Source organism: Rhinopithecus roxellana, chromosome 20, assembly GCF_007565055.1.
Source record: "Rhinopithecus roxellana isolate Shanxi Qingling chromosome 20, ASM756505v1, whole genome shotgun sequence".
Classification (NCBI taxonomy): domain Eukaryota; kingdom Metazoa; phylum Chordata; class Mammalia; order Primates; family Cercopithecidae; genus Rhinopithecus; species Rhinopithecus roxellana.
The window spans coordinates 52,226,739-52,252,307 of NC_044568.1; the positions used below are offsets into that span (position 1 = coordinate 52,226,739).

General features: G+C 53.5%; 1 protein-coding gene across 3 annotated transcripts in view; it reads left to right on the top strand.

Annotated features, from left to right (window-relative positions):
- The first annotated feature begins 903 nt into the window (after window positions 1-903).
- Window positions 904-25,569, top strand: part of C20H16orf74 (chromosome 20 C16orf74 homolog) — a 43,524-nt gene continuing 18,858 nt past the window's right edge. The window contains exons 1-3 of one of the 3 annotated variants that reach the window (XM_030924929.1): window positions 904-1,107; window positions 16,066-16,111; window positions 17,967-18,606. In XM_030924929.1, the coding sequence (XP_030780789.1) occupies window positions 970-1,107; window positions 16,066-16,111; window positions 17,967-18,277 (495 nt within the window). In that variant the 5' untranslated portion in view covers window positions 904-969 and the 3' untranslated portion in view covers window positions 18,278-18,606. Of the gene's footprint in view, window positions 1,108-16,065; window positions 16,112-17,966; window positions 18,607-25,569 lie in introns of those variants that run through there. The other 2 variants (XM_030924930.1, XR_004055417.1) reach the window with 2 other exon arrangements.

Below are 25,569 nucleotides of genomic sequence, written 5' to 3' on the forward strand. Positions count from 1 at the left end.
TTTGTCACATTCAGCAAAGGAATGTCACTTTCCTGCTCCGTGACTCAGTTTCCCCTTCTAAGCCTCCAGAAATATATAGGGCACGGGGTGTGGAGACCTTGGGCTTGTAGGGTGGAGAGGGTACCACAGGCTTGTGACAATGACATGGAAAGCACAGGGCAGGCATCTTTCTGTTCCTCCTGCCCCACTGGACAGGTGTCTGCAGAGGCCTCCACACAGGTAGGGCTGATGGAGGGAGTGTGCCTCCTAAGAAGCCCATCTGCCAAAAGACCTCTGTGTCCACACCGTGGGGAGCTGGGCGATTCCTCTCCCTGGAGCTTATCAAGGTCATCGCCAAACACCTGAAGCTTCCCAGGGGGTCAGAAGGCAAGCCCTGACCTCCTTGTAGGCTGCAACCCCAGGTTCACCCCGAAAGTGGGGTACAAAGGCTTGCGTGGAGAGCAAAAGGGAACCCCCACAGCCGGAGCCACAGAGAAGGGGCACTGCCTACCAGTGCCTGGGGTCCTGCACCGGGGAGAGCGGCTGCAGACGGCGAGATGGGGCGGGGGAGCTTCTTGTTCTCGCCTCCCCTCTTCGCATCCGGGCAGCGAGGTTCACTGGAGCCCGGCCCCCCAGTATGGGAGGAACCCTGGTGCCCCTTTTCACCACCCAGGGCTGGGGTGCAGGGCCGCAGGGAGCCCGGCACACAGCCTCAGAGAGGGGCGCACGGTGGGGAGCCCAAACTTTCCCCGGGACCTCCCAGGGCCTAGCGGGAGGAAACAAGCGAGCAGCGAGGGGTCGGGACCGCCGCCGAGGGCGCCGGGCGGGTCCTGGCACGCTCCCCAGGGAGACGGCGGGCGGGCCCGCTCCGCCCCGCGCCCGGCCGGTGCAATCCTGGAGCCCGCGGCCCGGCGGCTGCCGTCAGCGCCGCCCTCCAGGAGCGGGGCGGGACCGCGGGAGGCGCGCGGCGGCCCGAGCGCCGGTCGGGCCATGACCCCCGCTGCTCTCTCTTGCAGGCTCGTCGCCGCGGCACCCCCCGAGCCAGACCGCCGCCGCCACCACCAGCGCCCGGGCGGGCCTCGCGCGCCCCGGGCGCGGCTCCGCAGTGAGCCCACCAGGAAGGAAGCGGTGAGTGCCCCGCGCCTCGTGCCCGCCGCCCCTTCCCCGGGACGCCCGCCTTCCTCGAGCAACACGGCTCCTGCCGGGCGGCGATCACGCCCCGCAAGCTCCAGCCGCTGCAGGGGCGCGGCTCGGGGGGCCGTGGGGGACCCACGCGGGCCCGGGCGTCCCCCCAACTTCTTGTAGACTTTGCTGCGAAGACCCAGGCTTTAGGAAACTTGGCCCGGCTCTGGCGGCGCTGGGCAACTTGCACCGGCCGTGGGGGTGTGTCCCCGCGCGGAAGCCTCTGGCCCCCACTCCCCACCGGCCACCCCGCACCGTCACGAGTTCCTTGGGAATGGACCAGAATGCCATTCCTGAGAGCTGGAAGGCAGCCCGGCGGGGGGCGGGAGCAGGAGGCCTCCCGAGGAACCATTTCCCCTCTATCGAGTATTTCCAAATCTATTATTTATGAACCGCCTCACTTAGGGGCCCCCCTGCGCTCCCAGGGCATCAAAGCATGTTTGCAACCGCAAAGGGCGACCCGTGTGGACGCACGCGCGCCTTCTCCTGGCTGGCTGAGGTCAGGCGGAACTGGGGGAGGCCTCAGTAAAAAGGGGCACCCGCAGCTCCCTCAGGGATAGGCGAAGGGCGGGGTCCGAGGGCGGCTGGGACTTCTCTCAGACCGTCTCTGGCTGCAGGGCCCAGATGGGATCAAGGGAAAATCTGTGCAGGCTGGACAGACTTTGGAGCCCGGAGGAAGAGGGAGGAAGGGAAGGTTGCGAGGCAAAGGCACTTCTGAGGTAGTGCAGGCCTCGGGAACGAACGCCTCAATGTACAGGTGAGGAAACTGAGGCTCTGAGAGGCATACCCTGAGTCACAGGCTCTGGCGTTTCCTGCCTAGACCCCACCCACCCAACGCTGTGGCGAGGCCCCTGTCCTGGGCTGGGTTAACGCCAAAAAGCACCCTCACCTGTGCAGGCCACGCCCTCCTTGGGTTCTGCGCCCCCACCGCTGGGGACCGGGTCCTGTGGATGGGAGGAGGCCATTTATTTATGGAAACACTTAATCCCTCTGCCAGCCCCAAGGAGGCTGAAAGCTCACCACCTAATCTCCTCTCCCTGGAAGCGCCTTCTCATGCCCGTGGGGTGCACCCCAGACCCACGTAGGGTGTATTTTCCCAGCCCAAAGTGTAGGTCACCTCTAGAGACTTGGGAGCGTCCCCTCAGTGGACACTGAAAAAGAGAACAGTGATATTTCATGCTTACCAAGCACTCCTCGTGCACCAGACCCTGCGTTTTGTGTTTTAATCCCCTGACCAACTCTCCAACCAAATACTGTCAGCCCCGTTTTAAAGATAAGGAAACAGGGCCAGGCACAGTGGCTCACGCCTGTAATTGCAGTACTTTGGGAGGCCAAAGCAGGAGGACTGCTTGAGGCCAGGAGTTTGAGACCAGCCTGGGCAACATAGTGAGACCCTCCCCCCCAGCTACAACAAATTTTTAAATTAGCTGGGTGTGGTGCATACCTGTAGTCTCAGCTACTTAGGAGGCTGAGACAGGAGGATTCCTTAAGCCCAAGAAGTTGAGGCTACAGTGAGCTATGATCACACCACTGCATTCCAGCCTGGGCAACAGAGGGAGACCCTGTCTCCTAAAAAAAAAAAAAAAAAAAAAAAAACCCAAAAATTAAAAAATGAGGAAACAGAAGTTGGTAAACGCAAAGTGACTGACGCAAGGTCACATGGCTAGAAAATGGCAAGGCCAGGGCTGGAACCCTGAGCCGTGGTACTGAATTGCTCTGAACTACAGTGGAAGCCAGGCTAGGCCTCTGGGCCTGCTGAGAATAATCCCCCATCATTAAAAAGATTAGTAAGTAGTGATGGGGCCCAGGCACAATGGCTCACACCTGTGATCCCAGTGTGTTGGGAGGGTGAGGCAAGAGCATCACTTGAGGCCAGGAGTTTGAGACCAACCTGGGCAACATAGTGAGACTCCTTTCTCTTAAAAAAAAAAAAAAAAAATTAGTAAGAGGTTATAAACCAAAACAAAACAAAACAAAAAACTTGAAGTCTCCCAGTCATCTGAGTGGATCACTCCCCTCGGCTAAGGGCACTCCAAAGTTAACCTGAAAAGCTAGTTCAGGCCATCATGGGAAGTGGGGTCAGACATGCCTCATTATACTCTCTTCCTTTTTGAAATTCAGGCCCAGCTGACCAGCATTAACATCAGTGCAGACCTTCAGATTAATAGGAGAGTTCCTTTAAGTCTGATAAGAAACATGTACAATCTATTCTCTCTCAAGCCAAACCCCTTATGGTAACCCAGACATTCCTTTCTATTGGTTCCAGGTCTTTAGATAATAACTCTTTTGGGGTTTTTTGTTGTTTTTTCAGATGGAGTCTTGCTCTGTTGCCCAGGCTGGAGTGCAGTGGCATGATCTTACCTCACTGCAACCTCTGCCTCCCGGGCTCAAGCGATTCTCCTGCCTCAGCCTCCTGAGTAGCTGGGATTACATGCATGTGCCACCATGCCTGGCTAATTTTTGTATTTTTAATAGAGATGGGGTTTCACCCTGTTGGTCAGGCTGACCTCAAACTCCTGACCTCATGATCCTCCCGCCTCAGCCTCCCAAAGTGCTGGGATTACAGGCGTAAGCCACTGCACCCAACCCAAATAATAACTCTTCCAACCATTTGCCAATCAGAAAATCTTTGAATCTTCCTATGACCCAAAAGCCATGTCCCCCCATTCCCACCTACTCCCTGCTTCAGTTCTCCCACCTTTCCAGATGGAACCAATGTAAATCTTTCTTTTTCTTTCTTTTTTTTCTTTTTTTGGCGGGAAGACAGAGTCTTGCTCTGTTGCCCAGGCTGGAGTGCAGTGGTGCGATCTTGGCTCATTGCAAGCTCCGCCTCCCAAGTCCACGCCCTTCTCCTGCCTCAGCCTCCCAAGTAGCTGGGACTACAGACGCCCACCACCAAGCCTGGCTAATGTTTTTGGTATTTTTAGTAGAGACAGGGTCACCGTGTTAGCCAGGATGGTCTCGATCTCCTGACCTTGTGATCTGCCTGCCTCGGCCTCCCAAAGTGCTGGGATTACAGGCTTGAGCCACCGCGCCTGGCCTTTTTTTGTTTTTGTTTTTGTTTTTGTTTTTTTTGAGATGGAGTCTCGCTCTATCACCCAGGCTGGAGTGCAGTGATGCAATCTCGGCTCACTGCAAGCTCCGCCTCCCAGGTTCAAGCAATTCTCTACCTCAGCCTCCTGAGTAGCTGGGATTACAGGCGCCCACGCCACACCCGGCTAATTTTTTTGTATTTTTAGTAGAGACGGGGTTTCACCGTGTTAGCCAGGTTGGTCTCAATCTCCTGACCTCGTGATCCGCCTGCCTCGGCCTCCCAAAGTGCTGGGATTACAGGCTTGAGTCATCCTGCCCGGCCAATTTTTGTATTTTTTTGTGGAGACAGGATTTCACCATATTGCTCTGGCTGGTCTCAAAGCCCTCTTATTTTTTGGTAAATGTTTTTATTGACGTATAATGTACAGAAAGGTGCTTGAGTCCTAAGGTGTTCAGCTCTATTACTTCACAGTGGCCCAGAGACGTCAGTGGGCAAGTATTTTGCTGTGAGTCACATGGCTCATCCGTGGGAGGCCAAGCAGGTGGGGATTTCGATGGGCCTTCTGCCCCCACCCCATCCTGTTTCGCTTCCTGCTGGTGAAGGCTTCCTGTGGGCCAGGTGGAGGTCCCAGCCACTCAGAGAGAGGCTCACTGTCCCTGCAGGACCGTGGCTAAGCTGAAGGCAGCCCTCCCTTTTGCACTCTGTGGACCAGGATGGAAGCACATGAATGCTTGCAGCATCACTTCCCAACCCAGTTCCTTTGGCTGGAATTGCAGGAATTCTAGTCCTGCTGCAGAAAGAAAGTGGCTTTCCTAAAGAAGGAAGAAAAGCACCATGTGTGTCTGAGCCTGCTGGGAGCCCTGCTTGCAGTGTGACCAGGCCCAGAGAGCTGAAGAGGCTTACCCAGCCTCCCCCACCACCCTGCCCCACTGGGACTGCAGCCCACTCACCTGGCAAACAGTCACATTCCTCAGCTGTGACTCTTCTTCAGCCCTACCCTCTTCTGGGTCCTCCCAGGAGGTCTCTGTTAGGCAAGCAGGGCAAGGTGCCACCGTGACTCAGGACCTCCATGGGGTTACTCTGATTTCATCTGGGAGGTGGCTCTGCAGGAACCAGTTCATTCACTTTCCCTGTCTGGTTCTCCAGGTCCCCATCGGGGACAGCCAGACGTTAGAAACCAGATGACCTTGAATAGGGCGGTCAGATTCAGCAAATAAACACAAGGATAACTAAGTTATCCAGCTAAGTTTTTGTTGTTGTTTTTTGTTTGTTTGAGGTGGAGTCTCACTCTGCCGCCTAGGCTTGAGTGCAGCGGCATGATCTCCACTCACTGCAACCTCTATCTCCCAAGTTCAAGCAATTATCCTGCCTTGGCCTCCCTAGTAGCTGGGATTACAGGTGCCCTCTGCCACGCCCAGCTAATTTTTATATTTTTAGTAGAGATGGAGTTTCACCATGTTGGCCAGACTGGTCTTGAACTCCTGGGCTCAAGTGATCTGCCCACCGCCTCATCCTCCCAAAGTGCTGGGATGACAGGAATGAGCCAGCGCAACCAGCCCCAGCTAAGTTTAACTGCAGATAAACAAAGAAGAGTTTTTATGAGTGTGTCCCATGCGATAACTGGGCATCCTGTATTTTACCTAGTCACCTCTCTCTGACCACTTCCAGCTCTAGACTTGCATGAGTCTCTCCAGGGTGGGCCTATGTCATACCCTAGAGCTGAGCTTCTGTGATCCACAAAAGTGGTAACTGAAGGGAATCGGCAAACATTGGAGCCCGCTTTGAAAAGCAGGGTCCCTCCAGCCAGCGGGAGATTCTGTCCCTGATAGTCAGTGCACAACTTGGTTGCTTTTGACTTTATGAAAGAACACAGCATTTTGCTTTTCTGTTTGCGCTGAAAATCTGTAGAGGGCGAGCTGGCAAACAGTCATGTTGTGGGCTGGTAATTTGTGGCACCTGCCTTCAAGGCTGTTGCAAAAACAAACACAGCCAACATGGAAGTGGGACCTGTCCCTGGAGATGCTCTTGGCCTTAGAGAAGCTGTGTGGCATGCATGACATCTGATGTCCTTCTGTCTTGCTGCCCCGTAGGAGGGGGTGGACCTCTGCAGAGGAAGTCAGTTTTTTTTTTTTTTTTTTTTTTTTTTTTTTTTTTTTTTTTTTTTTTTTGAGACAGAGTCTCGCTCTCTCGCCCAGGCTGGAGTGCAGTGGTGCAATCTCGGCTCATTGCAAGCTTTGCCTCCCAGGTTCACGCCATTCTCCTGCCTCAGCCTTCCGAGTAGCTGGGACCACAGGTGCCCAGCACCACACCTGGCTAATTTTTGTATTTTTAGTAGAGATGGGGTTTCACCGTGTTAGCCAGGATGGTCTCAATCTCCTGACCTCATGATCTGCCTGCCTCGGCCTCCCAAAGTGCTGGGATTACAGGCTTGAACCACTGCGCCCAGCCAGAAGTCAGTTTTTATAATTGTGCATCCTTGTCACCAGAGAGAATCCCGTGACCATTTGGCGACAGGGAGATTTTTTTTTTTTCTTTTTTTGAGATGGGGTTTCATCTTGTTGTCCAGGCTGGAGTGCAATGGCGCAATCTCGGCTCACCGCAACCTCCAACTCTCAAGTTCAAGCGATTCTCCTGCCTCAGCCTCCCGAGTAGCTGGGATTCCAGGCATGCACCACCACGCCCGGCTAATTTTGTATTTTTAGTAGAGACGGGGTTTCTCTGTGTTGGCCAGGCTGGTCTCAAACTCCTGACCTCAGGTGATCTGCCCGTCTCGGCCTCCCAAAGTGCTGGGATTACAGGCTTGAGCCACCGCACCAGGCCTTAAATCTTTATTTTCTAGTTACAAAGATACATGTTTTTGTTTGTAACAAACTCAAACAATCTAGAACTCCAGCGTGTGGAATAGAACACTGCAACCCATTTCAGTGATGTGGGCTTGGCTCTGGGGTCTGGCAGCCCAGAGCTGTAGCTTGCTAGCCCTGGGTGCTGGGAGTCGCTGGACATCTGTGAGCTCCAGCTCCTCATTTGTAAAACAGGATGGTGATCATGTTTATCCCTTAGGGCATTGTTCAGGTTCAGTGGCATCGTTTTTATAGCAAACTTGGCCCAGAATTTGGCACATTGAAAACAGTGGGGTATCTATCAGCTGATATTGTCATGATGATGATAATCAAGTTTAAGGTAAAAGTAGCTCCTCCCCATGGTTAGACAACTGTATGGCTTCTATTCAGACAGATGTAGAATCAAAGCTATAACTCCTCCTTCTCAGACATTTCAACTCATCTAAGCGGCCCTCTCCCGTGTAAGCATCTGTGGTCTCTGCAGGGGGCTGACCCTGGATCTCACGAAGTGGACAGGGCTCTCCACACTCCCACATAAATTCACCCCCAACACAACAGGCCACACTGTGGAACTGGAGCCACATAGTGGGGCTGCCCTGGTGGTACCTAGTGGCAATCGCACTGATGACAATGATGAGGATGATGATGGTGAAGGTGGCAGCAACAATGATGACAGTGACAAGGATGATAACAGTAGTGAGGTGACAACTGTCTTAGTCCATTTGTGTTGCTGCAAAGGAATACCCATGGCTGGATAATTTGTAAAGAAAAGAGGTTCATGCCGGGCACCGTGGCTCACGCCTGTAATCCCAACACTTTGGGAGGCTGAGCCAGGCGGATCACCTGAGGTCGGGAGTTCGAGACCAGCCTGACCAACATGGAGAAACCCCATCTCTACTAAAAATACAAAATTAGCCGGGTGTGGTGGCACATGCCTGTAATCCCAGCTACTCAGCAGGCTGAGTCAGGAAAATCGCTTGAACCCAGGAGACAGAGGTTACAGTGAGCCGAGATCGCACCATTGCACTCCAGCCTGGGCAAGAAGAGTGAAACTCTGTCTGGAAAAAAAAAAAAAAAAAGGTTCCTTTGGCTCATGGTTCTGCATGCTGGACAGGAAACATGGCACCAGGATGGTGAGGGCCTCAGGCTGCTTCCACTCAAGGCAGAAGGTGAAGGGGAGCCACAGACATCATGTGGCAGGGAAAGTGCCAGGCTCTTTTTTTTTTTTTTTTTTGAGACGGAATCTCGCTCTGTCACCCAGGCTGGAGTGCAGTGGCATGATCTCGGCTCATTGCAACCTCTGGCTCCTGGGTTCAAGCAATTCTCATTCCTCAGCCTCCTGAGTAAGTGGGATTGCAGGCGTGCACCATCATAGCCAGCTAATTTTTGTATTTTTAGTAGAGATGGGGTTTTGCCATGTTGGCCAGGCTGGTCTCAAACTCCTGACCTCAAGTGATCCACCCGTCTCAGCCTCCCAAAGTGCTGGGATTACAGGTGTGAGCCACCACGCCCAGCCACCAGGCTTCTTTTTAACAGCCAGCTCTTGCAGGAACCAATAGGGAACGAACTCATTCATTACTGTGAGGATGGCACCAAACACGCTGTTCATGAGGGATCGCCCCATGACCCAGACACCTCCCATCAGGCCCCACCTCCCATGCTCGGAATCAAATTTCAGCATGAGGTTTCGAAGGGACGAATATCCAAACTATATCAATAAGAACGATGAGAACGATGATGATAATGACGGAGAACGGTGGTGGTGATGATGAAATGATGGTGACAACTCTGTCCCAGGCCCTGTCCTGGACGCTGGTGATCGATGCCTGTTTGGCGGAGGAGGACACAGAGCCTAGGGGACCGAGCCCCAGCACCTCAGACTCGGGAAAGGACTTGCTTAAGGTGACACAGCTGCTCTAGACTCCCGATTCTTTCTCATCCCCTCAGCCAGTCCTGTGCCCACTGCCTTCGCGCTGTTGTGGGAGGGAGGCAGAAGCAGGATGACAATGAGGGCAACTGCAGGGACACTGAGGGGGGTGAGAAAACTTGCCGTGTGAAAACTCCATGCAGGAGTGCCACACACCCCACATCGAATTGCCCTATGTGGACGTGACCACCCTCAATGCTGCACCTGTCTGACCCTCACCGCGTCCTGCCCCCAGTGTCACCTGAATCCCGACTGGGGCTGCTCCTGGTCCCCCATCCTCTGGTTTGCTTCTTCCCTCCTTCCCTGCCTGCCTGCCTTCCTTCCCCTGTGTGTTTTGAGGTAGGGGTCTTTCAAGTTGCAAGACAGCTGCTCAGACAAAGCCTGTCAGTTCCAGACACCTCTTCTGGGAGGTGGTGCTGCCTGGCACGGCAAATACAGATCCTTTGCTCGGCCAGGGCCTGGCCCCAGGAACACATCTCCACCAAATCACAGAAGCTGTTGGAGGAAAACGGTATCCGACACACATGCTGCCGCCTGCGTCCTGCCATGGGAGACCATAGTGGGGAGCCCAGGCATGCGCAGACTGTCATTGAGCTGCCCTGTCTCTTCTGGGTGTTGCCTTTCTTTCCTTGTTAAGCCTTTTTCTTGAAGCAGTTTCAAACTTAAAGAAGAGTTGTGAGAATATAAAGAGGCCCTGCAAATATCCTTCGCCAGAAATGAACATTTACCTATATGCGCGTTCTCATCTCTCCCTGCACATATTCGTGCATATCATTATTTTCCTGCTGAACAATTTGAGAGTTAAGTTATGGAAATGATGACTCTTGACCCCAAACGTGTCAGTGTATATATATATATATTTTTTTGAGGGTCTCACTCGCCCAGGCTGGAGTGCAGTGGCACAATCTCCGCTCACTGAAACCTCCGCCTCCCAGGTATCTGGGATTACAGATGCCCACCACCATGCCTCCCCTTTTTTTTTTTTTGAGACAGATTCTTGCTCTGTCCCCCAGGCTGGAGTGCAGTGGCGCAATCTCGGCTCACTACAAGTTCCACCTTCCAGGTTCACACCATTCTCCTGCCTCAGCCTCCCAAGTAGCTGGGACGACAGGCACCCGCCGCCACGCCTGGCTAATATTTTGTATTTTTAGTAGAGACGGGATTTCACCATGTTAGCCAGGATGGTCTCGATCTCCTGACCTCATGATCCGCCAGCCTCGGCCTCCCAGAGTGCTGGGATGACAGGCGTGAGGCACCGCGCCCGGCCGCGCCTGGATAAGTTTTTGTATTTTTAGTAGAGATAGCGTTTCACCATGTTGGCCAGGCTGGTCTGAAACTCCTGAGCTCAGGTGATCTGCCTGCCTCGGCCTCCCAAAGCGCTGGGATTACAAAGCGTGAGCCACCATGCCCAGCCATCAGTGTAGATTTTCTAAGAGCAAGGACCATTTCTTTTTTTTTTTTTTTATGAGACAGTCTCGCTCTTGTCGCCCAGGCTGGAGTGCAATCTCGGTTCACTGCAACCTCTGCCTTGTGGGTTCAAGCGATTCTCCTGCCTCATCCTCCCAAGTAGCTGGGATCACAGGTGCCTGCCACCACGCCTGGCTAATTTTTGTATTTTTAGTAGAGACAGGGTTTCACCATGTTGGCCAGGCTGGTCTCAAACTCCTGACTTCAGACGATCCACCTGCCTCGGCCTCCCTAAGTGCTGGGATTACAGGCGTGAGCCACTGCGCCCAGACGAGTAAGGACCGTTTCTTAAAGAACACAGTACAATAATCAGAATCCAAAAATTTAATATTGACCCCAGACTGTTATCTAAAATACAGTTGTTTCCCTTCTGACCATTTTATTACTTATCTTCTCTTTTCTTTTTTGAGACAGGGTCTCGCTCTGTCTCCCAGGTAGTGCAGTGGCACAATCACGGCTCACTGCAGCCTCCACTTCCCAGGCTCAAGCGATCCTCCCACCTCAGCCTCCTGAGTAGCTGGGATTACAGGCATGCGCCACCATGACTGATTAAATTTTGTTTTTTTTTTTTGTAGAGATGGGGTTTCGCCATGTTGCCCAGGCTGAGCATTACTTTTGAAGCAAACACACCAGGATGTCATGCTCTCCTATCTCCCAGTCTCAACAGTAAACAACATCCCGCTGGTCTCGTGGTGGCGCCTCCCTGTGCCCCACAGCATTTTGTTCTTGTTGTTTTACTGGAGTATTTTTACAGCAAATTCCAGACATCATTCCATCTGCGAGGACTTCCGTACAGATTACTGGCTTTCAAAATCCACCGGGTGGGCTGCGATCAGTGCTGAACAAAGACAGGATAAAAGGGAATAGATGATAGAATCCGAGTATGTTTTGCAGGGCCGGTCCGCACTTCACTGGGATGTTTAGTCTATCTTCCCAGCAGCTGCCGTCCGGGGAGGCTGGGAAGCCTGGCCAGCAGAGGCCCTGGGGCTCTGTGCAGCTTTCCCTCTGGCTTCTTTGTGGTTGATCCTGACGTCAGGGCTGCAGGACCCCTTGGCAAGGCTGGCGGCAGGAGAGCCAGCATGGGCACAATTGATAAGGGATGGAGATAAGGTCTGCTCCACCCTCCCCTGTTCCTGGAAGCTCTGTCCCCTGGGGACTCCAAGACTTTCCAGGTCTGCCTGGTCACTAAAAGCGTAGGCTCCACAGTCCAAAGTTCTGGCTCCAAATCCCTGCTCTGTCACTTGCTACCCAGATGACCTTAGGCAAGTTAACTAATTCCTCTGTGCTGTTTCCTGTTAGATGTTTCCTGTGAAATGGGACAGGAATGGTCCCAACTTCATGGGGTTGTTGTGAGGATTCACTGTATATGTATATGTATATGTATATGTATATGTATATGTATATGTATATGTATGTGTATAATATACATAAAAGGCTCTGAACAGTGCCGGGCCCATGGTGAGTGCCAGGAAATGTGTCTGTCACTCCCGCAGGCCTGGGCCCTCCGTCCCTCAGCCCGAGCCCCACTGCTTCGCTACCCCTCACTCCTCCTGTAGGGAAGGATTCTCTCTCCTGCATGTGAGAGTCCTGCAGGGAACTTTTAAAAATCTCAGTGCCAGGCCAGGCGCGGTGGCTCATACCTGAAATCCCAGCACTTTGGGAGGCTGAAGTGGGTGGATAACTTGAGGTCAGGCGTTCGAGACCAGCCTGGCCAACATGATGAAACCCCATCTCCACTAAACATACAAAAAATAAATAAATAAATAGCTGGGTGTCATGGTGCACCCCTGTAGTCCCAGCTACTCAGGAGGCTGAAACAGGAGAATCACTTGAACCTGGGAAGTAGAGGGTGCGGTGAGCCAAGGTTGTGCCACTGCACTCCAGCCTGGGCGACAGAGTGAGACTCCGTCTCAAAAAAAAAAAAAAAAACTCAATGCCAGCCACACACCAGACCAATTGCCCCAGAATCTCTGGGGGTGGGACTCAGGCAGCAGTTTTGTTTGTTTGTTTGTTTGTTTGTTTGTTTGTTTTTTTGAGACAGAGTCTCGCTCTGTCACCCAGGCTGGAGTGCAGTGGCCAGATCTCAGCTCACTGCAAGCTCCGCCTCCCGGGTTCACGCCATTCTCCTGCCTCAGCCTCCCGGGTAGCTGGGACTACAGGCGCCGCCACCTCACCCGGCTAGTTTTTTGTATTTTTAGTAGAGACGGGGTTTCACTGTGTTAGCCAGGATGGTCTCGATCTCCTGACCTCGTGATCCGCCCGTCTCGGCCTCCCAAAGTGCTGGGATTACAGGCTTGAGCCACCGCGCCTGGCCTGTTTGTTTGTTTTTAAAGAGACAGGCTCTTGCTTTGTCACCCAGGCTGGTGTGAAGTGGCACAATCAAGTTCAAGGTTCACTGCAGCCTCAACCTCCTGAGCTCAAGTGATCCTCCCGCCTCAGCCTCCTGAGTAGCTTGGACTACAGGCACAGGCCACCACGCTTGACTAATTTTTTTTTTTGAATGTTTTATAGCTAGGGTGTCCAAACTTTTGGCTTCTCTGGGCCACATTGGAAGAAGAATTGTCTTGGGCCACACATAAAATACACTAATGATAGCTGATGAGCTTAAAAACAAAAAATCGCAAAAAAAATTCATAATGTTTTAAGAAAGCTTACAATTTGTGTTAGGCCACATCAAAGCCGTCCTGGGCTGCAGGTGGCTGGAAGGCTGCGGGTTGTACAAGCTTGTTTTTTTGTTTTAGAGACAGAGTTTGGCTCTTATTGCCCAGGCTGGAGTGCAATGGCATGATCTTGGCTCACTGCAACCTCCACCTCCCAGGTTCAAGAGATTCTCCTACCTACGCCTCCCAAGTAGCTGGGATTACAGGCACCCACCACCACACCCAGCTAATTTTTTGTATTTTTAGTACAGATGGGGTTCCACCATGTTGGCCAGGCTGGTCTCGAACTCCTGACCTCAGATGATCTGTCCACCTTAGCCTCCCAAAATGCTAGGATTACAGATGTGAGCCACTGCACCTGGCTGTAAGCTTGTTTTATAGAGACATGGTCTTCTTATGTTGCCTAGGTTAGTCTTAAACTCTTGGCCCCAAGCGATCCTCATGCCTCAGCCTCCCAAAGTGCTGGGATGACAGCTGTGAGTTACCTAATCCGGAAGAAGCAGTATTTTGTAAAGCTCCTGGGCGATGTGCGGATGCTGCAGGGCCCAGTTCTTCTTGGCTGTAGTGTGGATGCAGGTTCTGAGTGGGCAGGGCCAGCTCAGGGCCTGAGACTCTGCAGGCACAGCTCCCAGGAAGCTTGTGCTGCTGTTCCATGGGCCATTCTGGGAACAGCAAGGCCCTGGAGAAAAGGCCTAGCTGGAAACCTCAACCTCCTTTCCCTCCCTCGCTGTCATAAGGGACGGCAGCAGCTGACGTTGCTCGGACTTTTCCTCTGTTCCCAGCACAGATCACCTCCCGACACTCGGTCCTCGCTGCTACTCAATGAGACCATTATGTGCCTCATCCCTTTTTAAAAAAAAAATTTTTTTTTCTCGAGATGAATTCTCACTCTGTCACCCAGGCTGCAGTGCAGTGGCGCAATCTCAGCTTACTACAACCTCCACCTACGGGTTCAAGTGATTCTCCTGCCTCAGCCTCCCGAGTAGCCGGTATTACAGGCACCCACCACCATGCCTGGCTCATTTTTTTACTTTTTGTAGAGATGGGGTTTCACCATGTTGGCCTGGCTGGTCTTGAACTCCTGATCCACTTGCCTTGGCCTCCCAAAGTGTTGGGATTACAGGCTTGAGCCACTGTGCCTGGCCACCTCATCCCATTTTAAAGATGAGGAAAGTGAAGTCTTGAGATAAACTCTCCGTGGTCACATGGCTGGGACCTGGCCCAGCTGGTGCAGTGGGGAAGCTCCAGAGACCACTCCTAAGTTGGAATGGCCACCTTTCATACGCAGCTGACCCAAGCCTGTTCCATCAGTATCTCTCGCTCTCCCTGTCTTCCCCAGGCCCTCACTCTATGTCCTGGTGGTATCTCCCACCCATGTCTTACTAGCTCCACCTGGACTTCCAGCTCCCTGTCCTCCAAACTCTTCCTGACCTGCCATCTTCACATTCACCTCCCCGATTTCTGGCCCAGAGCAAGCATCTCTGACCTCAGAGGCACAGGAATCCCTGGGACCTTGTGTGCCTGGTTGGACCTGAGCTGCTGCCTTGCTCCCCAGCCTCCGGGTTGCTGATGCTACCAGTCCACCAACAGCCTGCAGACGAGGGCCAGGCCTGGGGTCTCCTCACAGGCCCTAGCCACACACCCTTCTAGAAAGCAGACTTGCTCCTTGGCATCCTCAGAATAAGCTCTTAACTCCAAACCAGCCCCGAAAACCCCAGGTCCAACCCATCTTTGGTTTCTCCCCACCTGTTCCTGCCTGACCTCCTACCCCCTGGGGCTCCTCCCGTGGACTGTGCCTTTATCTTCCTCTGGACCTCTGCACACTACAGGCCCCTGTGGGGTGGGGCTCCAGCCTGGGGATCAGGACAGTCCTGGGTTCGAGTGTCAGCTCCACAGTCCCTAGCAAGCTGGTAGCCTCAGGCAGGTGCCACCACCTCTCTGAGCCCTGATTTTTGTGTCTGTGAAGTGGGGACAGTAATAGTACCTTGCGGGGCTGTTACTGAGGAATGAGTGTCCAGAGCACGCGGGGGCCCCGCACCACTGGCTGCTGCTTTTATTTTTCAATTGCTCAGAACTCAGGATGCCTCATGTCACAGGAACATCATGACAACACTGGTTGGGACAATTCTAATACCCCGTGGGCTGGGGGCCACACGGCCTCTATAGCTCAGGCTGTCAGATCTGCAAACAACCTGCATTAGGGAAAAAAAAAATGGCAGCATTAGAACGGGAGGTGCGGCCGGGCGCGGTGGCTCAAGCCTGTAATCCCAGCACTTTGGGAGGCCGAGACGGGCGGATCATGAGGTCAGGAGATTGGGACCACCCCGTCTCTACTAAAAAATACAAAAAACTAGCCGGGCGAGGTGGTGGGCGCCTGTAGTCCCAGCTACTCGGGAGGCTGAGGCAGGAGAATGGCTTAAACCCGGGAGGCGGAGCTTGCAGTGAGCTGAGATCCGGCCACTGCACTCCAGCCTGGGCAACAGAGTGAGACTCCGTCTCAAAAAAAAAAAAAAAAAAAAAAAAAAAAAAAAAAAAAAAAAACGGGAGGTGCACTGCCATGGGGGCCTCTGGGCCACCCCTGAGCCCTCGCTGGCAGGTCTTCACATCTCTGCAGCTGCAGCCGTCCTGTGAAAGGAAAGGCTTGGCGGTGTCGGTTCCCCATGATCAGTTCACTGCAGCCTCCGCCTCTTGGGTTCAAGTGACCTCACAGAGCCAGGGCTGCAGACGCTGCCTTGGCTTCCTGTATATTTAACTTTGAGGCACCCGTTAAGTTTTTTCCACCAGCACAGACTCCATCTTTGAGCAAATCCAGCCCAGATGTAGTTGACAGGTGGCGTGACCTGGAGGCCGGTGGTTTCTCTCCACCACAACCTCCTGTTTTGCACTCGTCAGGGCCAGGGGTGGGGGCCTGGCCGCACGTGGCCAACACAAACAAGTTGTGCCCGCCCCCCTCTGAGCGCTCTCCTCTCTCCACAGGCCTGCAGAGGCGCCAGCATGGGGCTTAAGATGTCCTGCCTGAAAGGTAAGGCCTGCAGCTCTGCCCCCACCAGCTCTCATGGCAGGGGGTGGGCTGGGCTGGGGGTCAGGGCGGAGAGGAGACGAAGCCCTCTGCCCTGCAGAGAGAGCGGGGCACCATCCCTTAAAGCAGTCCTGTACACAGCAGGTACCCTAAAAATGCTTGTCATGACTCTGAGCACACCCCCCCAAGGCCTTCCATTTCACTAGCAGTGAGTGACTGGGAAGGTGGCAGTGCCCTGCGGCCTCAGTTTCCCCCTCAGGGGGCCTAATCCCAGGCTGTGGAGAGTGAGGGAGGAGGACCTTTGCGAAGGAGCCAGGCACACGCTGGGCTGTTTTTTTTCCCGAGGACACACCCGGGGCCTGTTATCACCCAGACAGGAGGTCCAGCGTCCAGGTGCTGGGAGAGAAGGCCAGCAGGAGAAAGTTCTAGAAGGACACAAAACCACTGAAGGGTGTTGTGGGTGTTGGCGAAGGTGGCCCAGACTTCTGTCCTGTGTGTGGATGACCCTGGGGCAGACCAATGCGTCAGGAGACCTCCCATCCCAAGTCCATTGCTGCCGCCTCTTCTTTACCTTGGTGACAGTTGCTTTGGTCTCCCCAGCCAAAAATCTGGGAGTCACGTGGGCAGCCCCCGGTCCAGACCCAGCATGCCCGTCTGCTCTGACTTGCGGCCCCGCTGCCTGAGACCGACTCTGGCTCCAGGTGTCCCATGGCCAGCAGTTTGAGGGCCGGGCTCCTAGCCTGCCCCAGGGCCACCTGCCTGACCCCAGCAGCCCCTTCCAGGCAGAGGTCACCTACACACCTGGAGAGGTGGTCAGGAGCTGAGCCAGACCTGCAATCAGCCTGCATTGTGTGAGTTGTGGCCTCACCAATGCCTCTGTAAGACCTAGATCAAGAGCCTCAGTTTCCTTATCAGTAAAATGGGGATCATGGCGGACCGGTCTCAGGTCACCAGGGGCACCAGAGCAGGGCCTGGCGCACCCTGGCGGTGGCTGCTCTTAATTAATTGTATTTTTCCTTCGTCAAATTCACCAGGCTCTATAGCCCATCCTTTGGGTTTAGGCAGGCTTAGGGCTTTTGGATGCAAGCTACAGAAGCGGATACTGGTTAACAAGAAATTTACTGGAAAGCTGAGGGGAGCCCACAGGAAGAGTGAAGTAAGGAGGAATGAAAAGGTCCCTGCTGGGAGCCGGGATGAATGGACCACCTTTTAGTTTCCCAGGCTGGGAGGAATCCGCTCCAGGAGAGCATCTGATTGGCCCAGCTTAGGCCTTAGGCCCGCCCCCTTGGCGTGGAGGGAGGTGCATCTTGATTGACAGCTCCTCCAAGACTGCTTGCAGAGAGATTGGTTCCCATGGTGAAAATCGGGGTGTCCTTTGCTAAGCGGGATGGGATGCCAGACAGACACAAACAGCCCACGTCCCCTCCAGGGCCTGGCTTCCTCTGAGAGTGCAGCCTGACCCCATAGAGGAGCAGGGAGATGTTTGTCGAATGAGTATCTGTGCGTGGCTGAGGTTGATCCAGCGGCAGACAGTGGTTGAGAGGGTCAAGCCTGAACCCTTGAAACTTGAGGACTTTTCTTCCCTTTGACATGAGTTTCCCAGTTCCTGGCACAAAGTAGGCATTGAGGACACTTTTCTCTAAAAAATAATATGTATCACATAAAACTTACCGTTTTAACCATGAAGTGTACAAGTTAGTGGCATTAAGCACGTTCACAATGTTGTGCAACCATCACGCCACCCATCTTCAGAATGAAGGTTTCATCATCTCCAACTGAAACTCTGTCCCCATTAAACACTAACTCCCCATTCCCTCCCCCAGCCCTTGGCAGCTACCATTCTACTTCCCGTCTCTAGGAATCTGCTCTAAGGACCTCGTGTCAGTGGAATCATCCAGCATTTGTCATTTTGTGTCTGGCCTCCGTCGCTCAGCGTGGCGTTTTCTAGGCTCATCCACATGGAGGCGCGCGTCACTGCTTCATTCGTTTTCACGGCTGAATACTACTCCACGATGTGGACAGACCACATTTTCTTTATCTGCTTCAATGATGGACACTGGGTTGTTTCGACCTTTTGGTGATTGTGTCAGGACATCTTTGACAAAGAAACCGGGCCCCCTGGAGGTGTCTCTGGGACCACTTTTCTTCCAGCCCAAGGCTGAGGCTTGATCAGGAAGGTAGACCAAGACTCTGCAGATCCTGACAGTGCCTGGGAAATGCACTCTGACTCCACCCACCCCCGGCCCCTCATGAGTGAAAGCACAGGCAGCCAGCTCAGGGCTCCCGGAGCTGGGAGCTTTTAAAAGGACCACCTTCCTGTCGGCCCTAGAGCTGCTAAGTGCTGGAATGGCACCTGCCCCAAGTTAGGCTTGTCCATCTATTTTTCATGGCTGGCTTTGGTTCTGCCGGCCCCTGCCCACCCCACCTGCCCAGCCTGGGTCTCTGAAGGTGATGAGGCCCACACAAGCATGGTGGTGACTCAGGGAATGGGGAGTAGGGGGGCCAGAACTCTTTTTTTTTTTTTTTTTGAGACAGTCTCACTGTGTCACCAGGCTGGAGTGCAATGGTGCAATCTCAACTCACTGCAACCCCCGCCTCCTCCCGGGTTCAAGCAATTCTCCTGCCTCAGCCTCCTGAGTAGCTGGGATTACAGACGCCTGCCACCACGCCCAGCTCATTTTTGTATTTTTAGTAGAAACGGGGTTTCACCATGTTGGCCAGGCTGGTCTCCAACTCCTGACTTTATGTGATCCGCCTGCCTCGGCCTCCCAAAGTGCTGGGATTACAGGCGTGAGCCACCACGCTCGGCCCGGAGAGAAACATTTTAACTCAACATTTGAAGTAGCCAGGAACTCTGTAACATGGGATCTTACTGTCCTAAGGCTGCTGTAAGAGATTACCCCAAACTAGGTGGCTTAAAACAGGAATTTATTCTCTCTCAGTTCTGGAGGCCAGAGATGTGACACCCAGGTGTGAGCAGGGCCTCGTTTCTTCTGGAAGATCTAGGGAGGCTCCTTCCTGCCAAGTTCCTGGTGGCACCAGCCATCCTTTGGTTTGTGGCCGCTTAGCTCCAGCCTCTGCCTCGAGGCACATGGCTTTCCTCTTCTGTCTTCCCTTCTCTTTTAAGGACAACTGTCATTTGCTTTAGGGCCCACCCTATTCCAGGATAATCTCATCCCAAGATCCTTAACTCAATTATATCTGCAGGGCTGCACGGTGGTACATGCCTGTAATCCCAACACTTTGGGAAGCTGAGGCAGGAGGATCTCTTGAGCCCAGGAGTTCAAGACCAGTCTGGGCAACATCACAAAACCCCATCCCTACAAAAAATACAAAAATTATCTGGGAATGATGGCATGCACACCTGTAGTCCCAGCCACTTGGGAGGCTGAGGTGGGAGGATCCATTGAGCCCAGGAAGTCAAGGCTGCAGTGAACCATGATCACATGATCATACTGCACTCCAGCCTGGGTGACAGAGCCAGACCCTGTCTCAAAAAAAAAAAAAAAAGACATCACAAAGACCCTGTTTTCAACAATGTTAGATTCCCACTCATAGGTTCCGGTTAGGTGTGTCTTTTGGAGCAGGCACCGTTCAGCCCTGGATACAATTACGCTCACTCCCTGGGGCCTCAACACTGCATGCTGCCCAGGGCACCAGGAGGAGGGACCCGCCAGGACCCTGGCCCTCTGCCTCTGCTCTAGCCCTGCAGCCTGGCCAGGGACTCAGACCCACCCAGTTTCCAGGTGACCCTCCTGTACCGTGCCCTCAGCTCCAGGCCTCCCTGGGTTCAAATCCCAGCTCTGCCCCTTACCAACGGTTTGGCCTTGGAGCAGGGCCAGTTTCACGGGCATGTGACCTCTGCAGCTGCACAGGCCCCATGCTCAGTTTAATGCTCTTAATGCGTATTGAACAATGGGCCTCACACGTTCATTTTCCACTGAGCCCCGCAGATTACACAGTGGCTCCTGCCTTGGGGCAAGTGACCTTGTCTCTCTAGGCCTCAGCTTCCTCTGGGGTAAACTGAGGCATCCTGCATCCAGCCCACAGGTTTTACTGAGCGCTGGGTTCTGGAGAGGACTTGAAGAATCGTAAAGACAGGACTCTGCCCAAGGGCATACTATCTAGAGCCACACCATCCAGTAGAAATAGATTTTAACGTTTCTAGCAGTCCCATGAATAAGGTAAAAAGAAATGGGTATAATTACTTTTAATATGTTTTATTTAATTCAGTGTATTCCAGACATCATTTCAATGAGTGGGGTCCAGTTCACTGGTCTGGGAGGTTCAGTCAGCTGATTGGGGTAGGGATGGGGGGGCGTTCAGTTGTCTAGGAGAGTTAGTTTTATGGTTTGGGGGATTTCGTTGTCTGGTCTAGAGGTTTAGTTGTCTGGTCTGGGGGGGATTGTCTCGTATGGGGAGGTTAGTTGGCTGATCTAAGGGGTTTAAGTTGTCTGGTCTGGGAGTTACTCGGCTGGGCTGGGGGCTTTACTTGGCTGGTCTTGGGGGGTTGATTGGCTGGTCTAATAGGGTTTACCTGTCTTGTGTGGGGGTTAATTGGCTAATCTGGGGGTCCAGTTGGCTGGACTGGGGTTACTTGGCTGGTCTGGGGGTTCAGTTGGCTGGTCTGGGGTTATTTGGCTGGGCTGGGGGCTTTACTTGGCTGGTCTTGGGGGTTTAGTTGGCTGGTCTGGGGGTTTAGTTGGCTGGTCTGGGGGTTTAGTTGTGTGATCTGGGGGTTTGATTGACTGATGTGGGGGTTCAGTGGCTGGTCTGGGGGTTCAGTTGGCTGATGTGGGGGCTCACTTGCCTGGTCTGGGGGATTTAGTTTGCTGCCCTCCTTTCTCTTCCCCTCCAGTCTGGGAATCTCTCCCTCTAGAACCAAAGTAGGCTTTCTGAGCCAGGAGGCACCTTGGCAGTCGTCTTGCAAAGTCTTACATTACATATAGGGAAACTGAGGCCCAAGGAGAGGAAGTGACCAGCTACGGTCACACCAACTAGAAATGAGACATGGGCTCCTCTAGGGAGGCGGCTCCGAGACCTGTTCTTATTCCCTTAAGAGGCGTGGTTATGGGAGGCATGGTTACGGGAGGTGTGGTTATGGGGGCGTGGGCTGAGCCCACTCAGTAGAGTGTGAGGCATGGTTACGGGAGGCGTGGTTACGGGAGGCGTGGTTACGGGAGGCGTGGTTACGGGAGGCGTGGTTACGGGAGGCGTGGTTACGGGAGGCGTGGTTACGGGAGGCGTGGTTACGGGAGGCGTGGTTATGGGAGGCGTGGGCTGAACCCACTCAGCAGAGTGTGAGGGTCACAGTGGGTATGACATTCTTCCCTGCGGGCTTCATCTCACCGACTCTGACCAGCCACAGCCCCAGCCCTCGCCACCTCCTCCTTCCTCAGCTCCCCCATGGGCTCTGAGGCTGTGTAACTGCCCAGGAAGACACAGGCCCCTTCCCTATTGGGCTGGCTTTGTGTCGATGGCACCCAACGTGGCTGGCTGGGATGGGGTCCGCCCACTGCTGGGCTGGCTTCCGTCTCTACCGTGTGGGACTGTCCGGTGGCTGCTGTGACAAATGACCACACACTGGGGGTTTAAAACAGCAATTTTTATTCTCTCATGGTTCTGAAATCGGCCCTGGCAGGGCCACCCTCCCTCCTCAGCCCCAAGTGAGGAACCTTTCTGCCTCTTCCAGCTTCTGGTAGCTTCAGGCATCCTGGATCCAGTCTCTGCCTCCGTCTTCACGTGGCCTTCCTCTCTTCATGTTGCCCTGCATTCAACCTCCCTCTCCTCCTCTTGTAAAGACACCAGGCATTGGATTTAGAGCCCCTCCGCCCCCAAATCCAGGATGAGCTCATCACGAGATCCTCAACTAATTACATCTGCAAAGACCTCATTTCCAAATAAGGTCACATTCTGAGGTTCTGGGTTGATGTGAATTTGGGGGACTCGATTCAGTCCCCATCAAGTCATTTCACCTCTGAGCTTCCCCTGTGGGGGGCAGGAATGTGCTTCTCCTGTCTGGCAACAAAGACTCCGCCCAAGGGTGGTAGATATCGAGAGGGTGGCATAGGAGGAACACAGCTGTGCCAACACCCCTTTGTTTCCGAGTCCAAAGGAGAGGGGCTGCAGCGGCACCCCTTAAGCAGAGTCCCTCTGCTCAAGGGCCTTGCCGTGGCGACTGTGACCCATGGGAGTGTCCCACAGGCCAAAGAACATCTCCCTCGTGCCTCACCCTATAAAGACTGGCACATGCCAGCATCAACAGGAGCTGGGCACAGCCACCCTCATCACAGCTGAACTCTACAGATGGGGAGACTAAGGCACAGGGGATCTCTCACTGGCTCAAGGCCACATGGCCAGTTAGGAGAGGTTGGCTCCACAGACAGAAGGGGAACGAGGGAGTCGTCTCCTTGGTTCCTAAGTGCTCCTTCACCAGGCTCCAGCAGGGCAGCACAACCAAGGAAATGGCGTGGTCCTGCTGCGTGGTTCTCAGTGGGGTCCGGGACCTTCTGCATAGGCATCACTTGGGAACCAGTCAGACCATCAGATTCTCAGGACCCACTGGATCAACTGAGTCAGGAACTCAGGGTTTTCAACACGTCCTCTGGGGGAATTCCAGTGGCTGTGTACTTTTGAGGACCACTGGCAAAATGGCTCTGGAGTCAGAGATCCAAGTTCATGTTCTGGGTCAGCCTCTGACTGACTGCAACTTTGTGCAAGTCACTTCCCATGCCCAGGCCTCAGTTTCTGTGTTTGTAAGATGGAGCGGCAGCTGGGAAGCTCTCCTGGGTCAGGTGTCGAGAGTTTTCTGAGATAGGCACTAAAGATGGTACCCAAGGAGCCTTTACACATTCCTGCTATGGAGGTAGTTGCAGGTGTGTGGGGGCCTCCGCAAGAAGAGTTAAACTGCAGGCATGGGCTTTCCCGCTAGAGTAGCTGGCTGGGATGTCAGGGCTACCTGGGAGGACCCCTGTGGTCTTTGAGGTTCTGCGGGGGGACGTCAGCTCCAGCCTGGGTTAACTCCAGCATCACCATGGATACCGGCTCCTGGGAACCAGACTGGCCCCAGCAACTGTCCTGGGGAAGGTCCCTTAGGGCTGCCTGGGGCTTGGTGGGAGAGATGAAGGCTTTCTCCTGGGTTGGTAGTTTGTCATTGGTTTTTTTAAATAGACTTGATTTTGTAGGACAGTTTTAATTTACAGAAAAATTAAAAAGATAGTACAGACAGTTCCCACATACCCCACACTAGTTTCCGCTGTTATTAACATCTTATGCTCACACGGTCCACTCATTACAGCAAACCAATCAATACAAATCCATTGTTCTTTATTACTATTTTATTTATTTGTATACCTATTTATTTATATTTTTGAGACAGGATCTCACTCTCTGTTGCTCAGGCTGGAGTACAGTGGCACAGTCACAGCTCACTGCAGCCTTGATCTCTGGGGCTCAAGTAATTCTCCTGCCTCAGCCTCCCAAGCAGCTGGGACTATAGGTGTACAACGCTATGCCCAGCTAATTTTTTTTTTTTTTTTTTTTTTTTTTTTTTTTTTTTTAGAGAAGGGGTCTTGCTTAAACTCTTAACTTCAAGCCTTGACCTTCCAAAGTGCTAGGATTATAGGCATGAGCCACCGCACCTGGCCAGATCCATTCTTATTAACTAATATCCACACTTTTTGTTTTTTTGAAATAGGGCCTGGCTCTGTTGCCCAAGCTAGAGTGCAGTGGCACAACCTCAGCTCACTGCAACCTCCATCTCCTGGGCTCAAGCAATTCTCCCACCTCAGCCTCCCAAGTAGCTGGGACTACAGGCAAGCGCCACCACACCCGGCTACTTTTTTTGCATTTTTAGTAGAGATGGGGGTTTTACCATGTTGCCCAGGTTGGTCTTGAACTCCTGGGCTCAAGCTATCCTCCTGCCTCAACCTGCCAAAGTGCTGGGATTACAGGCATGAGCCACTGCGCCCGGCTAGATCCGTTATTATTAACTAATATCCACATGATTCCAATTTCCCGCATACATTTTTTCTGTCACAGGATCCCACATGGCATTTAGTTGTCACACCTCCTTAGGCTCTTGGCTGTGACAGTTTCTCAGACACTTCTCGTTTTTGTGCAGCCCCCTGGCTGCCAGGCATGGCTCTGACTCCCTCGCTCGGGGGGCTGAGCCTGGGAGTGGTTGGTGGTTGGCTGTTATGGCGCCCATTTTCCTGATTTGCCTTCAGAGACTTGCGTCTAGCCCCTGGTTCAACCCAAAACCCAGAATCCCTCCATATGGCCCCGTGACAATGTGAATGCCTGGCTCTGCTGGCGGACAGCTTGCAGGCCAGAATTGCATGAGAGACTGTTCCTCCCACAAACCTTTATTGTGTCCCTGCACTGGGTGCTGGCCCAGGTCCCAGGGCTACAGGGATGAACAAGGCGGTGTGGTCCCAGCCACTGGAATGTACAGAGGTGAGGAATGACCGTAATGCTAACTCAGTGCTGGATGGAAGCTAGCGCCTGCCTACCCAGGGTTGCTAGGGGTGGCATCACCCAGGAAGCACCCCAGCCTAAAGAGCTGGCCTGGTACAGAGCGGGGAAGGGACGGCTGTTCTTGGTAGCAGAAACTCATGGGCATGGACTGGGAAGCAAGCAGGAGCCTGGCGTGCATGGTGGAGGAACTGGAGGGACCACAGCGCCAGAGAAGATGGGAATGGCCAGCTGAAGCCAGGCAGGGAATGTGGAGTTTCCACCCCTGGGGACAGGAGCTCTGTGAAATGGGAGGGTAAGAAAAGCATTCATTCCACTAATACATTTGAGCAGTGTTCAGAGCGAATTGGAAATTTCATACAGTTGAAGGGAGGTCACATGGTAGAATCCAGTCCCCGCTGAACCAGGAGTTAGAAAATAGCCAAGGTCAAGCACCCCACTTCCCTGAGCTTTCCTGTCCCTGTCTGTAAAATGGGCTCAGGCTCCTGCCTGCGGGGATCCTGGGGGAGGTCCTCACCCGCTGCCTGCCGCTGCTACCGCCATGTTCCAGGAGTCTTTGTCTACTCTGCCGACCTCCACACCCAAGCCGCAAACAGGAGCCAACACACAGTCGCTGTTCCATGGTGCTGGTTCCCTTCCACTGTGGGACAGAGCCCAGACGAGGGTGTGTCCCGGGCAACTTCTCACAAACATATATTGAGTACTTGCTGCATGCCAGGTGCAGCAAGTACTCAGGATGCAGCAGTGAGCAGCACAGAGCTCCTGTCCATGTAAGAGAGACGGAAAGTGTGCGTGAACAAATGCACACCCAGCAGGCTGGATTTCGTAGTGAGCGCTGTGAAGGGAGTTGAGCAAGGGGGTGCAGTCGAGGGGATGAGGTGGGATGAGGGGTTCTCTGTGGTGCCGACACTGGAGTGAGCCATGTGGATGCAGGGAACAGTGTTCCAGGCAGAAGGAACAGCAAATGCAAAGGCCCTGAGGCAGGA